General features: G+C 35.4%; 1 protein-coding gene and 1 pseudogene across 1 annotated transcript in view; both read right to left on the bottom strand.

Annotated features, from left to right (window-relative positions):
- Nucleotides 1–13,925, bottom strand: part of LOC105678086 (odorant receptor 4-like) — a 102,752-nt gene extending 88,827 nt beyond the window's left edge. The window contains exons 1-2 of the mRNA XM_067358278.1: nucleotides 12,115–13,925; nucleotides 8,872–9,278 (exon numbers count right to left, since the gene is read on the bottom strand). Coding sequence (XP_067214379.1) covers nucleotides 8,872–9,278; nucleotides 12,115–12,408 — 701 coding nt within the window. The 5' untranslated portion in view covers nucleotides 12,409–13,925. The remainder of the gene's footprint in view (nucleotides 1–8,871; nucleotides 9,279–12,114) is intronic.
- On the bottom strand, nucleotides 4,531–6,825 carry LOC137000801 (histone-lysine N-methyltransferase SETMAR-like; annotated as a pseudogene).
- Nucleotides 13,926–21,463: the final 7,538 nt, after the last annotated feature.

Raw genomic sequence — 21,463 nt, 5'->3', positions numbered from 1 at the left:
TTAGAGACGATGATGTCGCAATCCTTATGTTTGTAAGAATATTAATAGTAAATCGGAATTAGGCTATTCTTCCTCGAAATTCAACCAGGCTATTTATTTCCTTTTGAACCGTGGCTCCGTTGACTGTGACTGGTGTTTATTACAATCGGTAAATAGATTATAAATAAAAAGAAACTGAATATGAAATAGAATCGGATTTATTATAGAATTATAAAACCTCGAGAACGTACAAGACTTGAGACTTTTACTTGAGAATAAGAACTCGTTAATCTCACAAGTAAACAACTGAATTCGTAGAGCTCTCGAAACATTTTGATTATCTGCTTAGAATTTCTCGGAAACAAGAGATCGCCCGTGCGTCTGATTTTAGATCGATTCACACAGTGGAACCACTCATAGGGTGCCGGACATGATCGAGCCTTCCTGACACACGCGTGACGTGCGGGATTTTGCTGATTCACATATAAGCATCTTTATATTTGCTTTAATTCTAAACATCTTATATCCGACAACGGCGCCGAAAAGTGATGACTCGGTCGTTTAAAAAATTGATATAAAATTAACCTAAAATCTGACAACAGTGCAAAATGGAACTAAAAATGCTGATGCAAAATAACGTCAAAAATGCTGACGCAGTATTTTAGTTTTATGGAAAACTATGAAACAACACTGAGTATACACTTTTGTAACTGCGGACGTTAGTGAGTTAGTCCATATATTCCAAAAATTCTTTGGAAATAATGTAAGCATTTTAAGAAATATGCAACTTTATAAAAAAATATCTATGCTCTTCAATAATTTCCATTCCCCTTTTTGCTGATGCTGAATTTTTGACTCCTTTCCTTTTTCCTACCATAAAACTGCTGACCTTTTATTTTGCAACTGTAGATTTGTGTAACTTGCACTTAGCCTCACTTTTGCTGATTTTGCAAAAAAAAACGTCTATGCTCTTTGGTAATTCTCTCTTATCACCATGAAAACTACTGACTTTGCACTTTTGAACTTGTGTGATCTGATATCCTACTATAAAACTGCTGACTTTGCATTTTGCAACTGTAGATTTGTGTAATTTGCATCTATCCTCACTCTTACTGATTTTGCAAAAAAAAACATCAATGCTGTTGATAATTATCTTTTACCCCTTGTTCCCCCACACCTCCCTTATTGCCTGACTTAGAATGCTCCTATTTATACTATTATATTTAACTTAAAAAATAGCATTTTATGTCAGTGTTAAAAATCAGTGTCAACTTTTAAGGAAGCTTTTACAATATTTCCTGATTTGTTGCTTTTTTTTTAAATGAAGGAACTTTTTCCATAAATGGGAAAGTACTGTTGCGTCCCTGAAAAGTTGTCTTCGTGAAACTGTTTATTTTCCTGTTCAGCAATGTAACGCCGCTCTTTCAAAAGCAGAAGATCGTCTCCATGGCGCGCGAGTTTGTCAAGGGTTTGTTTATAAACAAAGGTTGCCATGCCAAAGATTTGTTTATAAACAAAGGTTGCCATGCCAAAGATTTGTTTATAAACAAAGGTTGCCATGCCAAAGATTTGTTTATAAACAAAGATTGTCAAGCAAATTCGGAGCAGCTGCGGACGTGCTTGGATAGCTCTCTTATTGATTTTATTACGGTTGTAACAATATGTAACACGGTTGTTTAGTTTGTTAATTCAGTTCAGTAAAGTTCTTGTTTTTGTAAAAAGTGTCTTTTTATTTATTGCGAGTTCGACGAGTGTGCCGCGCGTGATTAATAAAAACGACCTTGAGGACGCAACAGTACTTTGAATATATTGTTTTCTTCTCTTAATGCATAAATTCTTATATCTGTTACGTCCTACGTCCTACACGGTATTTCCTTTGCGCAACTTTCTCTCGATTAGCCGGCAAAATTCAAAGAGAGTCTCGTGTAAAGTGCATTATTTTAGTGGTAACCTTACTATAGTTAGTGTAACACTTGGCGCGTAAATGCGCCCGACGCGATTTCTTGGTTCGTCATTAGCTGAGGCGGTCAGCCATAGCGTGTGAGCAAGCGTACTATTGACGGCATTAAGCGTCATTAGACTAACGACTGGGCAGTCGATGAGAGTGTCTTCGTGTGACGAGTTGTGTGCCGGTGAGAGAAATATACACCTGGGTCTCTTTTTGCACGGTATTTTTTTACACGATTCACATTTACACGGTTTTTTTAACACGTTTTATTCACATTTACACGGTTTTTTTCATACGTTTTACTTACACGGTTTTGCAGAAAATGTCACGAAAATCACGCGTATCTGTACGAATATTTCAAATCCTCCTTTTCTATCGTCCTTAAGAATATGTACGCACGTTTATATGTAATATAAACAAACAAACATCTTATAATTGGAGTAGGGGTACGAAGATGTCCATAATCACTTTGTTACAAATCAATTTTACACGACTTTTGTCCATCTTCCCAAATTGTAAAACAAATACTAATAATAAATTATAACTTAATAACTAATAACCAAAACACTTTTTTAATTTGTATTTTTACAGTTACAAACATTGTAAAAGATAGGAATTATGTATTTTAGTTTACCTAATATAGAATTATATATGGTAGTTTTTCCATTTAAATACATTTGATCATTTATGATCAATAAATAAGACCTCATGTCACCTCTATTCCTTAAAGATCGCACACGATTCTATCCCTGATAAATGAAATCGCTATCTCAGACCTAAAAGGGAATTACCGAACGGTATTCTGCAAAACGGAGTAAAATCGACTTTCCCGGTCATTGACCCATTTTCAGGAATAAACGAACCGTTCGAGTCACAGAGTCAAAACCTTAAATCCTGTGAGTTACACAAGTTACCGCCTGACCGCCCTTTCTCAGGTAAGGACGTAACATTACATAGAATTAAAATTTTTTATGCAAAAGCAAATCTATTTTATATATATACATATATGTACATACATATATATTTACTATATAATTTTTTATTTTAGATGAAACAATGTAAAGCAGTGACTATAATACCAGTACAAAAGCACAGGTCAATAGGAGATGGATTTGGCAGTGCAAATTCATATGAAATTATACAATAATGGACTTTATTTTGTACATTAGCAAGATGAAATGTCACTATGATAAATTTCTTAACTTAAAAACGTCACCACTTTTACAGTTTGTAATTTATTTTCTGTCAAGCAACAATTAATTTTAAAGCTTCTGCAAATAAAAAGGCTTCGAATAAGTACACTTTTATCGAAATCTTCATTGAAAGATACTAATTAGTTGTTATAAAAATAATATATAAGTATACAGGATGAGGAAAAAGTATCGGGACACCTAAATAACTTCTGAACGGTTTGAGATATCGGATTGAAATTTACAAGGTTACAATGGTATCACACAATCTATCACATAACACCAAAAACGCCCATTTTGACACCCCCGAGTGGCGGGGGAGAGGGAGGGCGAGAAAATTTTAAATGGAATGTGGGGTCGAGTAAGGGTTCGTTTGAAAGAGCTTTTCGAGATGAGAACAACGCGATGTCGCCAAAGTCTCTACGATTTTTTTTCGCAGAGTTATGATCATTTAAACATTGAGATTTTGCAGTAGCGGAGGGCCCACGACGAGGACGTAAGAAAGACTTTCCGCGGACACGTGTGGATAAAATTGCATGTAGGAAGGCATGTGGGGTGTGCGTGCTTGCGCAGTAATTAACGACTCCAAACCACCTCTGCTCTGTGTGTGTGTGTGTGTGTGTGTGCGTGCGTGCGTGCGCGCGCGCGCGCGCGCGCGTGTGTGTGTGTGTGTGTGTGTGTGTGTATGCAAGAGCGTCGTGGGCCCTCCGCTACTGCGAAATCTCAATGTTTAAATGATCATAACTCTGCGAAAAAAAATCGTAGAGACTTCGGCGACATCGCGTTGTTCTCATCTCGAAAAACTCTTTCAAACGAACCCTCACTCGACCCCACATTCCATTTAAAATTTTCTCGCCCTCCCTCTCCCCCGCCACTCGGGGGTGTCAAAATGGGCGTTTTTGGTGTTATGTGATAGATTGTGTAATACCATTGTAACCTTGTAAATTTCAATCCGATATCTCAAACCGTTCAGAAGTTATTTAGGTGTCCCGGTACTTTTTCTTCACCCTGTATAATACATAAGTATATAATATATACTATATAATATATATAGTATATATTAAATTACTATACACGTACATCAAATTTCTTATTTACTTATTAAATCTTATTTTCCAGCAAATGGCCTCTATGGGTAGATTTATTCACAAAACCAAAATACAGAATAGTAGAATATTTTTAATCTAATTAGCATTTGTATTGACAGCAAAAGCCATACTAACTGCTGTCAATGCAATTTTAATTTGCTTAAAAAAATTCCGTCTAAAAGCAGCCTAAAAAGATCCAAATTTGGCTTTTTAGAGCTTTAAAATAGAAAAATGTTTTTTGGACGTCCAGAAAAGTAACACTAGACGTCTTTAAAACGTTCTAAAAACATCTAAATCCGGACATCTAAATATAAATTTTAAGTACGTACAGGGTGTTTCCGCAACATACAGATCAGTAAGTAGGGTTGCCTATTTATTTATCGGCAGGGACATGCTTTACCGGCCGTACAGAATAAGGTTAGATCGCAAGTCCGGCGAAAAATAAGGCAAAAGAAATTTGAGTTATACCATTCTGGTATAGGATTCCAGATACCATCCAGGATACCATTCTGGTATAGGATACTGGTGTAAGATTCAATAATATATATATAATAAAATATATATACAATTATATATAATAATTTATTAATTATATATAATATAATAAAATATATATATATAATAAGAGTTGTTTAATAATAGAAATATTAATAACGACATAATAATAAAATTAGTAAACATTTAACGATTATTAAACAAATAACACAATTTACAAAATAAATATAAATAATATTTTTTTAATAAATAAATAAATAATAAAAGTTATTAATAATAGGGTTATTAATAATTAACAATTAAAGATTAATAAATTAAATAATTTTTTTATTTAAATGCTTATAATAAATGTTCTATTAAATTACCATCTTCTTCTAAACATAACATAATTCTGCGCATGAAATTTTCTCTCACTTTATTTAATATGGCAGGAGTGATTTCTGTGCATGCGTTTTGTATTTTATTTTGCAAATCTTCTTGATTTGCTGGCAAAGTTTCAGTTAGATTTTATTTTTTAAATATCCGCACACAAAAAAGTCCATGGGCGTAAGATCTGGAGACCGTGGTGACCACTCCTGAGGACCATGAAGCCCGATCTATCTCCGCGGAAATTTTCTATTTAGAATTGTTCTCGCTACAAGAAACGTGTGAGCGGGATGTCCATCCTGTTGGAAAACCATTTCTAGCCTATTAGCTAGTGGCATATCTTCCAAAAGCTCGTTGAGTCGGTGGAGAAGAAATTGTGAATAATAATGTGCATTCACATTTCCTTCTATAAATTCAGGGCCGATGACGTGATCTCCTACGATTCCGAGCCACACATTTACTGCCCACCTGCCTTGAAAATTGTGTTCTTTTACACAATGTGGATTCTGCTCTGCATAATGATGCTCATTATGACGATTTATCTGCCCATGACTTCCGAAAATTGCTTCATGGGTTTACAAAATGTTTTTTAAAAAGATATCATTTCTGACATCATTAAAATCCACTTGCAGAAATTGAATAATTTAGTATAAAGTTGACGATGTAAGTTGATAAATGGTAACAATGTGTCCGGTATATTATAAAATAATAAAAGAATAAAAAATTTAAACAAACTAGCGTGATCAATAATCCATTCACAGAAATTTAAACGTCGTGGCATATCAGCAGGTACAAGTTTGTGTGTTGTATGTTTTTTGAATGGATGCAAACCCAAATGTTTAATTATTTTATGAACCGTAATGTGGTTCATGTTTAGATCCGCAGCAATAGCTCTCGTGCTTGTGTGAGGATTTCTGACAACAGCTTGTTGAACTGCATCAATTATCTCCTGATTTCTTTGTGGAACATGGAGCGGCTTGCGAGATTTACGAAATTGTCCATTTGTTCTTAATCTTTCTTTAAGGCAATGAAAAAAACTGTGGTTTGGGTGGCGTCTGTCCGGAAACTTTCGAGCGTAAAGTGCAGCTGCTTGTCTTTGATTCATTTGACACTCGCCGTAAATAAGAATTATGTCCGTTAATTCGTCAAACGAATAGTGATTTCGTTCCGGTTCCATTATGTTAACTCAATTTTTAACGCGTTTTAACCTGTATAATTCACGTCAAATTCTGTCAAACGGAATGCGATCAGGACATAAGGAATACAGAAAGAAAAACAATCGAACAAACAATTGTAACAGTTTTGTTCGTTTGAAGAATTAACACACATGATTCCACATTGTGCAAAAAAACACAATTTTCAAAGTAGGTGGACTGTAAATGTGTGGCTCGGAATCGTAGGAGATCATGTCATCGGCCCTGAATTTATCGAAGGAAATGTGGATGCACAATATTATTCGCAATTTCTTCTCCATTGACTCGACGAGCTTTTGGAAGATGTGCCACTAGCTAATAAACTAGAAATGGTTTTCCAACAGGATGGACATCCCGCTCACACGTCTTTTGTAGCGAGAACAATTTTAAATAAAAAATTTCCGGGAAGATGGATCGGACTTCATAGTCCTCAGTGTGGCCATTATGGTCTCCGGATCTTACGCCCATGGATTTTTTCGTGTGGAGCTTTTTAAAAAATAAAATATATGAAACTGCTAGCAAATTAAGAAGATTTGCAAAATAGAATACGAAACGCATGTGCAGAAAACTCTTGCTACATTAAATAGAGTGAGAGAAAATTTCATACGCAGAATCACGTTATGCTTAGAAGAAGCTGGTAATTTAATAGAACATTTGTTATAAGCATGTTTTAAATAAAAAAATATTATTTATCTTTATTTTGTAAATTGTGTTATTTGTTTAATAATCGTTTAATGTTTACTAATTTTATTATTATGTTGTTATTAATATTTCTATTATTAAACAACTCCTATTGCATATATATTATTAAATCTTACACTATACCAGAATGGTAAAACTCAAATTTCTTTTGCCTTATTTTCCGCCGGACTTGCGATCTAACCTTATTCTGCACGGCCGGTAAAGCATGCCCCTGCCGATAAACAAATAGGCAACCCGACTTACTGATCTGTATGTTGCGGAAGCACCCTGTACAAAACATCCAGTGCATATGTTTTTAATATGTTGTTTATTGTGCTGTTTGGATCGCTTATACTTAAGGTTATATTTTTTTCTCCTTACACCCCAAAGAATTATTTACCCCAAATAGTAGGTACTTGGATTCTCAGAGATGGAGTGGATCAAATTAATTTTTTTAGGATGGGATTACAGATTTTGTTTGTTATTACCAAGAGGTAATTTTACTTGGTATTCCAACTACCGAGTAGGATTATTCCCTTACAAAAAAAACCGACGGGCGGGGGATTGTAATCCGTGTAATCCAAATACTACAATAACTACAGAAAAATATTACAATAACCACACACACATATTACAGTAACTACACATAAATATTACAGTAAACCTTTTTTTGCACTACGGTCTATGGATTACAGAAAAATATTACAGCGATTAAATATTACAGGGTGTGTATATTACTATTATAGTAATATTACAGTTATAATTACACAGTCTGTAATATTCTACCTGTGATCCATCACGTGATATATAAACGACAGAGAGCTATGTATATAGAGAGCGAGATCAATTTTTAATGTAAATTAAGGCATATACATAATGTATTACTTTGTAATAAAATGCAAGTTCTTCGCGAAACGTTATGCAAAAACAATAACATTATATCGCAACATTTTTCTTATATCCTTGAAGAATCAGACAGTATTACATGTTGCCGACTTTGCGACATTGAAAATAAATGTATTCGGGTTCGAAAATAATAATAACAAATTTTGTATTATACCTTTAGTAAATACTATCGAAACCGATTAATATAAATATGTACATCACGCGTATATAAACAATAAAAAACCACTAATTTTATTACAAAATATCCAAGTATTATTTATTCGACTAGAATATGTTGACCTATACAGTCTGTGCAATATATGTATTGTTATTTATATACACTTGTATAATAATTATACTTATAAGCAATCGATTGAATGTATTAATAATTTTACTATTTTTGCACGATACGTCTCCTCTAATTCGCCGTGTTTATTCCAATTTACCAAGTACTAATAATATGCTGATTATTCTCTTTGAAAGTGTACATATATCTGTTTTTTGTGTGTTACAAACTGTATAATAATTGAATTGTAGTCCCGCCTTGTAATTTGTCTACTGCAATAAGTTGTCCACCGTAATATTTGTATTACAATAACTACACGCATGTGGTCCGTTGGATGTAATATTTTCGCGCGGGATTACAATAACCACATGGATTACAATCCCTCGCCCGTCGGTCTTTTTCGTAAGAGCTGATATTTATTAATAGATAACTGACGGATAAACTTACCAAGTAGTTGGAACAACCGGCCTAAAATCTAACAGTATAAATATGAATTGTTTTGTGCTACTGAGCATTAGATTTGCTCCAAATCTCAATCCTTCCAAATCCGCTTTTGTGATATTCTAAGGAATTCTAGTCGAATATTCTTGATGACGAGAATACTTCGTGTCAATCGTTTTTGAGATGGTTTCTTATGTTCTTACCATTCTAGTCGACAACGAATATTCTCGCTTTTTGGTTTTTTTAGTACGCATCTTTCAATAATATACATAAAACTCACATTAATTTAAAAAGAAAAGATTAACAAATTAACTGTTACCTTAATATTTTATCATGTAACTTAATGCATGCATCAAGTTCACGTTCATTTCTGATATCACGAATCTTCTGGGCTAACAGTTGTAATCTTGCGGCAGAATAGAATAAAAGAAGTGCAATATTACAATCAATACACATTCCGGCCGCAGCCTGCAAGCCGACTAATGATTGATGCAAGTAGATAATACTTTTTATCGGATGTTGTTCTATAAAAAACGGATATTTCGCATCAGTCGGAAACTGTTGTGGAAGAAATACTGGCCCACAAATAACACCAATAGCGGTTAGGTAACACCATAAAGCATAAATGCCGTAAACATGCTTGTGATTGTCAACATAATGTTGTAGCGTAATATTCGTTTTATTATCTGCCTCCTTGCAAAATGTTTCCATTTTATAATAAAGCTTCTGAAACAATTATTCCAAAATAACCGTATATGTAAGCTATTATTTTTAACATTAACGACCTTGAAAAATATTTTAAAAATATTAAAAAGAAAAATTATACTTATTTGCATTTCTCACAATTGTACAATTTTTTTTTACTTTTTTACATAATACATAATTTTTGTATCTTTAAATCTAACAAAAATATTCAAATGTTTTGTTTTTTGTTATTGTATTTATAGAATATACTTATAGGATATCCTACAATATACTTCGTATTTATATCCGGATATACATAAAAAATTTTATTTTAATTAAAATAAATATCACAAATATCTAGAAACTAGATATACAATTAAATGCCTGGTAAAACTGAAGAAAAGGAATCACCTTTTAATAACCTTTATATATATATATATATATACATATATATTTTAATAACCTTGATATATATTATCAAAATCCTATATAGTTATAAGTAAAATAAGTTTTCTAACACCATATATATTTAATAAAACGTATTCTTAACAGGTTTGTTTATTGAAACATAATAAATAAAATACATGGCAGAACCTCTCCCTTTATCCCCTCCACAAAACTCTAACCTAACCTAACTTAACATTACTCCGAGATGTGTAGGGGTTGAAGTGTGTATGTGTTAGGGTTTTTTGGAATGAAGGTGTAAGGGGAGGGTTTTCCCCATCTATCAGCCATGCATTCGATTTATTACACGTAAATAAATGTAAATACATTGTGTTTAAATATCGAAATGAACAATTACGTATACGTATTATATTTTAATATCGAAAATACACAATTTCTCATCGTATCACTTGCATTTCACACAAATAATTAATAAAATTTTTATTACTATATGTCAAATAAAGAAATTCGTGTAACAATATATTGAAATAATGAACAGAAACTGTGTATTTAACAATACTTCTATAATATAAGCAAGAGCAAAAAATATTTCCTACGTGATAGCAGTATAACAATTTTACTTGAAAATTCCTAAGCTGGAGATATATGAGAAACTAATTCTGTAGCTTTTATTGATGAATAAATCCTTACTGGCGTTCAAAAATTAAGTGTAATTTGAAATTTTTTGTTAATAATTTTTTAATAAAATATAACTGCCGGTTAAAACCTTTTTTGTATTTACTGAGGACTTTTATTTTACTAGAACCTTAATTATATATGTCAAGGTTAAGGTCATTGAAAGATGATTCCTTATTCTTTAGTTTTATCAAATGATTTACACTGTAAAAAAAACGGTAAATTTACATAACTAACAATAAGATGTAAACGATAAATATATAATTTACTAAATATATAATAAATTTACATTGCGACGATGAACTAGCCTCGGAATCACGCCAGATCCGAGGGAGCACGCCCAATGGAAATCGGTAACCCGCGGTACTTCACGATCTTCGGGAGTTAGGTAGCTTACGCGGCGTCGGCAGTAAATGCACGACTCGGTAACTCGCGGTATCGGCAATAAATGCTCGATTCGGTAACTCGCGGTATCGGCAACAGATGCTCGATTCGGTAACTCGCGGTACTCCACGAAATTCGGGAGCAAGGTAATTCACACGTTATCGGTAACCGGAAATGGGCGCCAGGTGCGAGTAATCGCACCGCGGTATCGGTAACTTCAAAAGTTCTTTAAAATGTCCGGCCGTTCCCCGCTTAGTATATGGCAGAGGGGCGCAGTTCTTTTACTTGGCGTTAGAAATCTGGACTGAGAGGCGAACACAAGGACAACTCAATAATTAAGATTTAACAATAATGTATTTCAACGATTTGGTTACAAGGGTTAAAGATGAGTAGATCGTTCGGCTTGAGCCGATACGGCGGAAATACTCGCCATACTCCGGTCCTTCCGGGTGCAGCATCTTCGGAGTCCTCGATGCCGTCTGCAGCTGGGCGAGGTCCGCTGCTGCGTTTCTTTGCGAGTGTGTGGCTAAAACCAAAGCGGAGTTAGTCGATAGGGTTTGGATGGCGGAGGCAACGGGATCGCGGTACCTGACCTTGTCTGCTGCGGGGTCACTAACACGTGACACCCGTTGATGATCCCCCGGCGTCCGGTCTCTATGGCGATGCGGAATCTTTGCCCTGAGGCACAAAATACGCAATGCCGCCCGCACGGGGTCTCGCCTTACAACTTAAACGATAATAGACATAAAAAAACGGGAACGACATATAAAACAACGTGCGAAAATGGTGGAGCCTCGCGGGTTGCTCTCTCAACGCGAGGAGCAACTCCAGGACTCTTCGCTCACTCGGCCGGGCTATCGCCCTTGTGACGGCCCTCGAAAAGCGTCACGTCACAATACAAAAAAAAATTGTTTTTTAGAAATCCTGAGGGGGCACAAAAACGCGCAAAGTGATCTTTCTCCTTTGTGATGGTTCCCTTGTCAATATATTTCCGTTATTTATGTAATTTTTACATCTTAGTTGTGTAAATTTACCGAAATTTTTTACAGTGTAGATAGAAGTAGCACGTTAAAAAAGAAAAAAGATAGTACTATTAATATAAATCTTATAAAGACGTTGGCAAAGTTGGAAAATATTTTTCTATGGTATATGTAATGAAGATATAAATACTTGTATGAATAAAAGTTAATAAATTTTTGTGAATGCTAATCATATTATTTGGTATTAATAGCAAGAATTTTTATTTGTAAACATTTTCATAATTATTTGTATGCATTATACTTTACTATTAAATATATACCAAATTTATGTATATATGCATGTAAAATTTATTATTTATTTATGCTTATTTATTCTAAAATATAGATACATCGACGCTTTGTTAAAAAATTTTCATTAAGTCTTATATACGTACTTGAAATCGTGTATACTGAATACGACATATCATCATCTTAATCGTAGCTTGAAGTACTGCACAAGAGAGACAAACTGATTTTGCTAAAATCACAGGATTTTTAAGATACTCGTAAATTGAACTCAGCAATGGGAGTAATAATAAGATATTGCTGAAATAACACGTATACCACCAAGTTTTAAATAGAATAATGCCAAATTTCGTCGTTTTAGGTGACGGTGGCCACGCACACGTTAATGCAACACTAATCTTTGTAAACTGAATAACTTTAACTGGTGTAATTTTTGATGTCATTATTATAATATAGTTGTCGTCTATGCGTTTTATACACGTTATTGCTATATTCTGTGACAAATTGTCCTTGCACTTTCTAAACTGCCTTTCTCAGTAGTCTTGGATACAGTATTTTGCGTTTGCGCGTTGCAAAAGCAAAAGAGGGTAGAGCTCCGCAAGAATCAAGAAAGCAAACTATAGGTAGATTTATAGTTATGTCTTAACTTCATTTTGTAATTTTTATGATGATTTTAATAATTGAATTATATATATTGATTCTTAACTTTTCATATGAATTAAAATTTTGTATAGAAATATCTTGAAATTCCCGTTTCTTACTAAGAAAATCGAATACAATGACAAAAATGTTGATTTTAATACACGCTATAACTTCAAATACACAGCTTGTTATGGAAGCAAACCTATTAATAAATTAGGTATCTCGTTGTGTATCTAGTGTCTGTAATCATACCCTTCGTATGAACTTAGTGTCTGTAATCATACCCTTAGTAAAGACTATATCCATGTATGAGAATAATAATAGGTTATATATCGAAGCAGTTAAGAAGATCTTGACGTTGTTTGTTTTATCGACAATATTTTTTTTTTAATATTTTTTTATTATTTATATAGAATTATAAATCCTTTTTCAGGTTTAAAGTGTGCAAAAAAAGAAAAGGCGCAGTAATCAACTTTATTCCAAAAAAGAAAATTAATTATAAAGTTACATTTCTATTTACCTGCGATTGTAGAACGGAGATATTTCCGGTGTATAGTGCTGTAGAGACTTTAATCGTTTAGTGCATTTATATTCTCTTGATGGTAATCTTAATAGATATCAGAGGTAAGAACAGCATTTAAAACAATTAATTAATAAGATAATTAGGCGAACAGGAAATGTATAGGGATCCGGGCTCACGGCCCACAAGGGCCATCTAAATAGATAAATAAGATGGTATATAACAAAACAAGATTACTCATCGGATACAGATGTGCACTTCAAAGAACCTAATACAAATAAAAACAATACACCTAAAAATTATTTCTAACAAAAAGTTTATTTCTAACGAAGACTTTCTAAAGAAAAATTTATCATAATTCAAGAAAGATTGTATAAAAAAGATCATAGTAAACATAAAGAAACTAAGAAAACAATAAGTCTGGGTCGATTTTTCTAAATTAAACATTGAGCAATAAATTTGATATTGTATATTTTGAAAGCAATAAATTAGAAAAAAATTTTAAGGTTACAATATTTACAGCAATTAATTGCATTTATGTACTTTACTCTTGTAGTCAAGTTAGCGCCACAAGTTCGTGTCGATTTTTCTAATTAAACTACAAGCAATAAATTTGTAAATGGTTTTATTACGTCCTGACTTGGAGAAGTCAAGGGAAGATAGTAACAGTCGAGTATCACCGGTCAGATTTCAAGGGTCTGACCCAGTGACCCGAACGGTTCGTTTATAGAAATCTGAAAAATGAGTCAACGACTGAGGGTCACTCTTATTCCGTTGTTCAGTATTGTCGTTCGGATGGTTCCCTTTTTGGTCTGAGATAGTAATCTCAATTACCAGGGATGGAACCAGTGCAAACCAGAAAGGAAATGATTAAGGAGGTCAAATGTAAAAAAAAATTAAAGCGAGGCGGTTTCTGAATAAAAGATAATCATTTTTAATGGAACCAATAATTAATACATTAATGAATCATTACAAAAAATAAATCCTAAATTTTTAATTATAATAATAATATCAATATTTCATTACAAAGATAAAATAATTCTAATAAATAATAGATCTGTGATGACCTTATTTTTGTATTGATAAATATGCGTGCGTGTATGTGTGTGGAGTCTATTCTTCTGGAGGAAAGTAATTGTTTATGTGAAGAAGAAGCAGGAAAAGTGTAGTGAATAGGTTTGGAGAAGCATAAGGTAGGGTCGGAGAATCTCGGAGAGCGGGTGAGTTATAGAAATCTTGATTTAGGTAGAGGTTTATCTCATCGTGGATGGAACCTATGGATGCGCTTAGGGAAAAGAAATTAGCATAGTTTGGGTCAATTTCTGCGATAGCGGCAAAATGTTGATATAGGACTGCATTCAGAGGATTTTCCTGTGGTTCTGGAAGTGAAAGCGGCCATGAGGGAAATCTAGGCGAATCAGAGGGTAATGAATCGGTTTGTGTATACATGTGGCGAGTAATTGACTGTCTAGTTCGCGAAGAACGACGTTTGGAAGTAGGAATGCTAGCTTAATGGCAAATCAGCACCCCCATCTTTAATATTATTTTCCTGTTAATGGGTAGAAGCAATAAATTCGCGCTTAGAGCAACAAATTAGCACTTAATTATGCACTATATCTGAACCCGATTTTTCATGGTGGGGTTGCCAGCTTAATAGAAGTGATTGTGATACTGTTACTGTTTAAAATTATAATGTATTTTTCAAATTTAAAAAGCGCAGGTCAATTTGACCCATCGAATATTCAGAGTCAAAATATTATTTCGCTTGTTTTCAATTCCGCGAGCGAGAAGTCAACAAAAACTCGGCTTTGTCTCGAATTCCGGAGCGTGATAGGACAATCGCGAGCGAATCCGATTTCGCCTCTCGTGCCACGCGTCGATCGGATAATCGATCGCCGCCGCAGCTACCGAATTCTCGAGATCGGAGCAGGAGTCTACCCGAGGAGTCCGATCCGATAAGACGACTCCGTATATTAGCGAAAGACAAAAGGAGAGTGTATAGCGCGACGATTAATCGCGAGAGAGCGAAAGCACGCGTTTCGATTCCTGTTCTTGTGTGTCAAGAAATAAAGAGAATATTGGACAAATCAATTTCTATGCCTTTATTTCCAACTGGATCCAGCCTCCTTCGAGATCGACGAACCGGTAAAATAAAATAAAGAATTTTACCTCTGCGCAAAGAAAAAAAAATATATATCGAAGGTTCTCGTACAGAAGTAAAAATGATACAACTTACACCATATCGCATTATATGAAATCTATACAGTTTAATATCTTTTTTTTTTTTGCAATAACGAGTGGTAAATCCTTAAAAAATTTTTTTATTTTGATAAACTGTAACAGTACGCGCTGTTACGAAGCGCCGATCGGGCTCCGCGTAAACACTCCCCATTGCGGGCCGCATTCCCCAACTCGAGGGTAGTAGCCCGAGAAGGGGTAGCTGGCGGGCAGGGTAGCATCCCGAGTGGGGGTAGCGCGACCGGTATAAAAGCCAGCTCGCGGAGCAGACCAGTACCATTCCCCCGAGTACGATTCGGACAGGCCTCAGGGCGCACTCTGAAGCTCCAGTCGTACTCGCTCCCGTCCTGACCATCGGGAAAAGGAGCAGGGCGTTCTCTGCTCCGGCCGGGTGTTCCCGGCGTTCGACTTCCAATATTCCGTCAATCTAGGAGCAGGGCGTTCTCTGCTCCGGTCGGGTGTTCCCGGCGTTCGACTTCCAACATTCCGTCGATCTAGGAGCAGGGCGTTTTCTGCTTCGGTCGGGTGTTCTCGGCGATCGACTTCCAACATTCCATTGATCTAGGAGCAAGGCGTTCTCTGCTCCGGTCGGGTATTCCCGGCGTTCAACTTCCAATATTCCGTCGATCTAGGAGCAGGGCGTTCTCTGTTCCAGTCGGGTGTTCCCGGCGTTCGACTTCCAGATTCCTCGTAGGAAAGACGATTCTCTCTCTCCGGACGTAACGCTTCCGCTGTTTATGTACTTCTAATAATTCATTCGTTCTCATATATTTTTGTTTACGACAACACCGTTGAGATATTAGATTATAGATAATAAAATACTCATGTACTCATACTCATTGCTATTTTTTTTATGTTTTATCATCTTCAAATATTTATCTGAATAAATTTATGTTATTTAATTTACTTTTGTTAATTTGGAGTCTTCCGACAACCACCTGAATGAATCCTGACGAACCGTCGAGCTATTCTCTGCATCGTAAGAATCCGCTTCGTTACATGCGTAAGAATCCGCTTCGTTACAAAACTTTATAATAAAATTGAAATTTACGATACAATACAATATGAACCTTACAATAAAATTAATAATGTGTGTGGTAATAATAATATTTAATGATAACGGGGCCTCTTCGGTCTCGACCACCACGGCCGTCTCGACTGCCACTTCTTCTTCGGCTGCCACAGGTACTTTGACAAGCACCGCTTTGGCCAAATTTTAGCCGCGTTGTACACCTGGTCACACTGTAACGGTTCGAATTTATCTCGCGATCTTATTACTAAGCGCGGAATAGCTCGCCAGTGCCAAGATCCGGGATAAGTGGTCAGATAGGGAGACTCCAATCAAGTAGACCAGTTAGGGTAACAAAATAACTATATTCTTAGATATATTAGTTGGTAATACATTTACAAAGCAATTTATGTGGCGCAAGCGATAGCCATCGAATTAGCGTGTGCGCGGAATAAGCGGTGCGTAAGTGAGAGCGCAAGCTGAGCGGTCTAAAGCGGGGAAGCGCAAGAAGAGCGTACAAAAGCGGGAGTAACTAATAGGTTACGATACGCCGCGGAAGAATACAAGCTAGAGACTTCAAGCGAAAGAATACAAACTAGAGGATACAAGCTAGAAAAGATAAACTATTAAATACAAACGAAAGAATACAAACTAGAAAATATAAACGAAAGAATACGAACTAGAGGATATAAGCTAGGAAGCGCGAACTAAAGAATACTTAATTCTGCGGAGGAACGGGCGGTATATACGGGACGTCGAGTGCTCCCGACGGAGACAGAGTGCTCCCAGTCTTGAAAGGGACGGTGAACGGATGCCGAGTGCTCCCGGCGCGGACAGAGTGCTCCCTGTCCTGAAAAGAACGGATTGCTTGGAAGAGCCGAGTCGGAGTGCTCCCCGGTGGCTCGGGAGATCTGCAGCGTGCTCACTGCAAACCGGGATCGGTGCCTACTGGCCGGAGCGACGGCCTTATATACCCGGCCGCCCCACTCGGCGGTCGCATTCCGGTGACGTATTGCGGCCGGCGGCTCGATGCGCGGCCGATCGTCGTGGCCGATTGCGCGGCTAGTAACATGGGTTAAGCCCATGTTACAACACTAATGCCTTAACACATGAAGTTGCACGGGTGTCAAGGCATATCGAGTCGGCGTGTTCCGACTCTACATATTTTTACATCATGACTGATTATGAACATAACGGCAATGCTGTTTTAGCTATTTCAAAGCAACTGGAGCAATTGACAAATAAAGGTTAATATTTATAATATCAATCAATTGCTCCAGTTGCTTTGAAACAGTCAAAACAGCTTTGCCGCTGTGTTCATAACCATAGTCACCATTAGTGTGACCAAGTGTACATACGGGCATAAGATCGGCCCGCACCTCTTTCCTTTTTTTGATTTTCTAAAAAATGAAAACATGTCGAGATAAATAGTACATAAATTGTAATAATCATACTTATAAATTTTGTAATTAATAATTAAATATTAAAAATTTTTTTAAGGAAATAATATATCATTTTGTATTATGTGCTGCTTTTGCGACTGGTCTTGTTCTTACTGCTGTTCTTGTAGCAAATAATTTATGTGCTGTTGTTGCTGCATCATAATTTTCATCATGTGCTGTATCTGCTGTTGCAGGAACTCTTTATTTAAATTTATATCCATTTCTATTTCAAGATTTTTTTCTACAAAATGATATATATTTATTAAATTATTAGGTAATAATAATTATAATAATTTTATTTATTACTTATGGGACATATTTTGTTCTGTCTTTGTGAATAAATGTCAAATGAAGCCTCAATGATACTTCATGAAGTGAGATTCTAATAAATAAATAAATATCAAATAAAAGAAGCTTTTAAATATGCAATTTTAGTTCAAAGTTAGATCTTGTCGTCTTGTAATTGCGAATAAACGTATTATTTAATACATTCTTGATAAAATCTTGGCGTTCAGGAAACTGAAACAATATTCCAATTGTGTTTTTCAAATTTATCACTTTCATTTTTATCAAATCCTGGTGTTGAGGAACCTGCTCTTTGGAACCATAAATTGTTACTACAAGACCGGACAAATTTGAAAAAGAATGCACTTTGATTGGAAGTGTCAAATAGGATAGAAGGAGGTAATTTAGGAATATTATATTTATATACATATCTAAGGTCCACATAAAAAAGTAACAAATCAAAAAAATGTGAGAAATAGATGTCTGTAATAGTCCTAGGTAGCACATGTTCATTTCATATACATTTCCTAAACGAATCCAATGTTTTTACGTTTAGAAAACGTACATGTAACAAAAATGTGTTATCTGAGAGTAATATAATGAGTTCTTTGCAATTGAAGATAATGCTACTATTAAATGGGTAAAGAATCGATGGAAGGACTTACGAGGCGCTTCTATAAAGGCAAGAAAAAAAGTGAAAGCATATGTTCTAAACGGATCCGACACAGTCACTGCAAAAAAATTGAGAAAAACCTCCTTTTGTTTCTTCGAACGGATGCAGTTTTTGGAAGTAGTATTAGCCACAGAAACGTAAGCAACATTTTGCATTTCATAATACATATACCATAATAATGTATACGTATAGGGACATTTGATTTTTTCTACGAGAATCCTCGCGGCGGTTTCTTTAAAAAATCTAGTACGTACAGTCTCAGAAGTGGGATTGTGAACGGATTTGTGAACGATCGTGGACAATTATTTATGGTTTTCGAGTAGTAGGTACATATGTGGTAGTGCTTTATGCGGCAAAAATTGCGTCTTTTGTTTGCTGCCATCTTTTCCGCGACTGCGTGGTTACACCATTATTGTGTCGGTCCCACTGAAATATAAGTATACTGCGCATATGCGCTTTACGGAACGCAGCCTAGGAATAATCGAAATATAAAATTATATTTGTATAAAATTTATCACATTACTTATTAATTTATTTTCTAACATAAATAGAGATTTGTAAGGTTATACGTTCCCAGATAGGAAAATGTATGCATTTTGAGATCATATTGTACTCATATATCTCACAAACATGAGGACAAGAATAGACACAGATGCGGGCTCATATGCTGCTCAGAACGCAGACATGTCATGATATCCATAAAAGTGCACAAAAGAATGACATATGAGTACATGCATGAGATTCAAGCTAATATTGCATTTTGTATGTCATATGTAGTTTAGAACATGACGACAATGTATGTTTGCATTTATTGTGTTTTATGAGTTCATTTTACGATTATGTTTTTTTGATATTTAGGGTTAGATTAGGTTAGGTTGTAACCGGACGAAGCAAGTTCGCGGATAAAAACCACTCTATCACTCACCGGTGTAGAACCACGTTTCTCACTTCAACGGTCGCCAGCTGGTTTGGCCTCCTACCAGCAAGGTTGATTGGCCTCCTCGTTCCTTGGTCGTCAATCCCTTCGGCGCCTGGTGGCTGCAATCCACGTTGCTCGGCATCCTGTAGATGCTGCATTTGTTCCTCTGAACTGCATGATGCGGAACTGCGTACCTCCGGTGATGACTCTTGAGTAATTCAATTATGCACTCGCGTAATGATACTCGGAACTTCGGCTCGTTTAACCATACTAATGTTTCTTTTATTTTCAGGTGCTGCTTCCACCCTACTTCCGGATCTGCTGCTGCATTCAGCAGGTAAGTATAGCTAGTTTATTAATTGAATGTTTTATTTTCAGATTGCACCCACGGGTTGCCTTGCTGCACATCGTAATACTGTTTGTGACAGGAAGGTAAAAATCACAATACTAAACACATTTTTTATTATTAAAAATAATTAAAATATGTTGATTTATTAATAAAATAATTCACAATTATTTTATATGATTTTACTGTCCCAAACATAGCTGATTGACACACGCATCGCGTTACATAACCTTCGCGATCGCGTGATTAAAACAATAATTCGCGTAATGACTCATTAGAATCATTTTACACTACTTGCGATCTTACTACTAATAGTTCGTTGGGCCACTTGCCCCGTTCGTTTGAGACCTTGTCGATCCTCTCCCCTCGATGGGAGATCTGGCAAGACTGGCTGTTTTCGCTGGCTGCCCCTTATATACCCAGAGGTCTTGGGCGTATCCCCACTCTGGGTGCTCTAGCCAATCACGGGTTTTTCTTTATTGTAAATTTTATTTATTAACTTATTCTATTTTCTTCTTATGGTCTACGCTTATTACAATCTAATGTACGCTCTTGACACTTTGAAATAAAATTTACAAGGTTCTGATAATTATCTAGTATTAATTAACCAGCTCGTGACTTGAGAAATGTTAAAATAATATTGTCATAACTTTCTTTTGCATAGACTGCTTATAATTAATGTTCCTGAGTGCAGTTCATGCGTTTGATTCTTAATTTACGCTTTTACTAATTTAACACTATTTAACGTTTTGCCAATATCTGACATTCTTTTGTATAATTAAAATAACGGTTTGTTTATATAATAGTTACGCTATTTCTAGATAAATGAAAGTATTTCTTAAGTTACAACTATGTGTTATAAGGTAAGTATTCGTAGTGTTATTTTAATTATATGTCCTTACTCTAATGTGTAGATATTAAGGGTTTATTTTATTTGTTATTTAATATGCTTTATTTTAATAATCCTTATAGCTATGTAATACAAAATATATGTGTATTGATTAAAACAAATAAAATATTTTTCCGGGAAATTACTGAAACTAAAAACTTTCTGCTTTTTGCAGGATGCTTCATTCCCGTAGCTTTGGTTTCGTGGCTCGCCTCTCCTTAGGTTTCGCCTTGGGGTTGCTGTCCTTGGCTTTCGGTTTCCGCTCTCGGATCGCCTGGTTGCCGTAACCTGGTGACAGGTTGCAAGGTTAGGTTAGATTATAATAAAATTAAACGTTTTCTTTTCGTTATTAAATATTATGTATATTTTATTAATTTTTATTGTACACTCAATATAAGTGCGGGTAATTGTATACTATCACTGCTTCACCTCCGATTTTGATCCAATTAGGCTCGTTCGACGCGTTTTTTTTTTTTTAAACTTTTTCCTCTCGCAAAATTGTCGCTCTCCTCCGCGAAACGAGATATTTAGCGTC

The sequence above is a fragment of the Linepithema humile genome, chromosome 6 (assembly GCF_040581485.1).
Source record: "Linepithema humile isolate Giens D197 chromosome 6, Lhum_UNIL_v1.0, whole genome shotgun sequence".
NCBI lineage: Eukaryota > Metazoa > Arthropoda > Insecta > Hymenoptera > Formicidae > Linepithema > Linepithema humile.
Note: the sequence above shows the minus strand (reverse complement) of the source record. Positions and strands in the feature narration are given on the sequence as shown.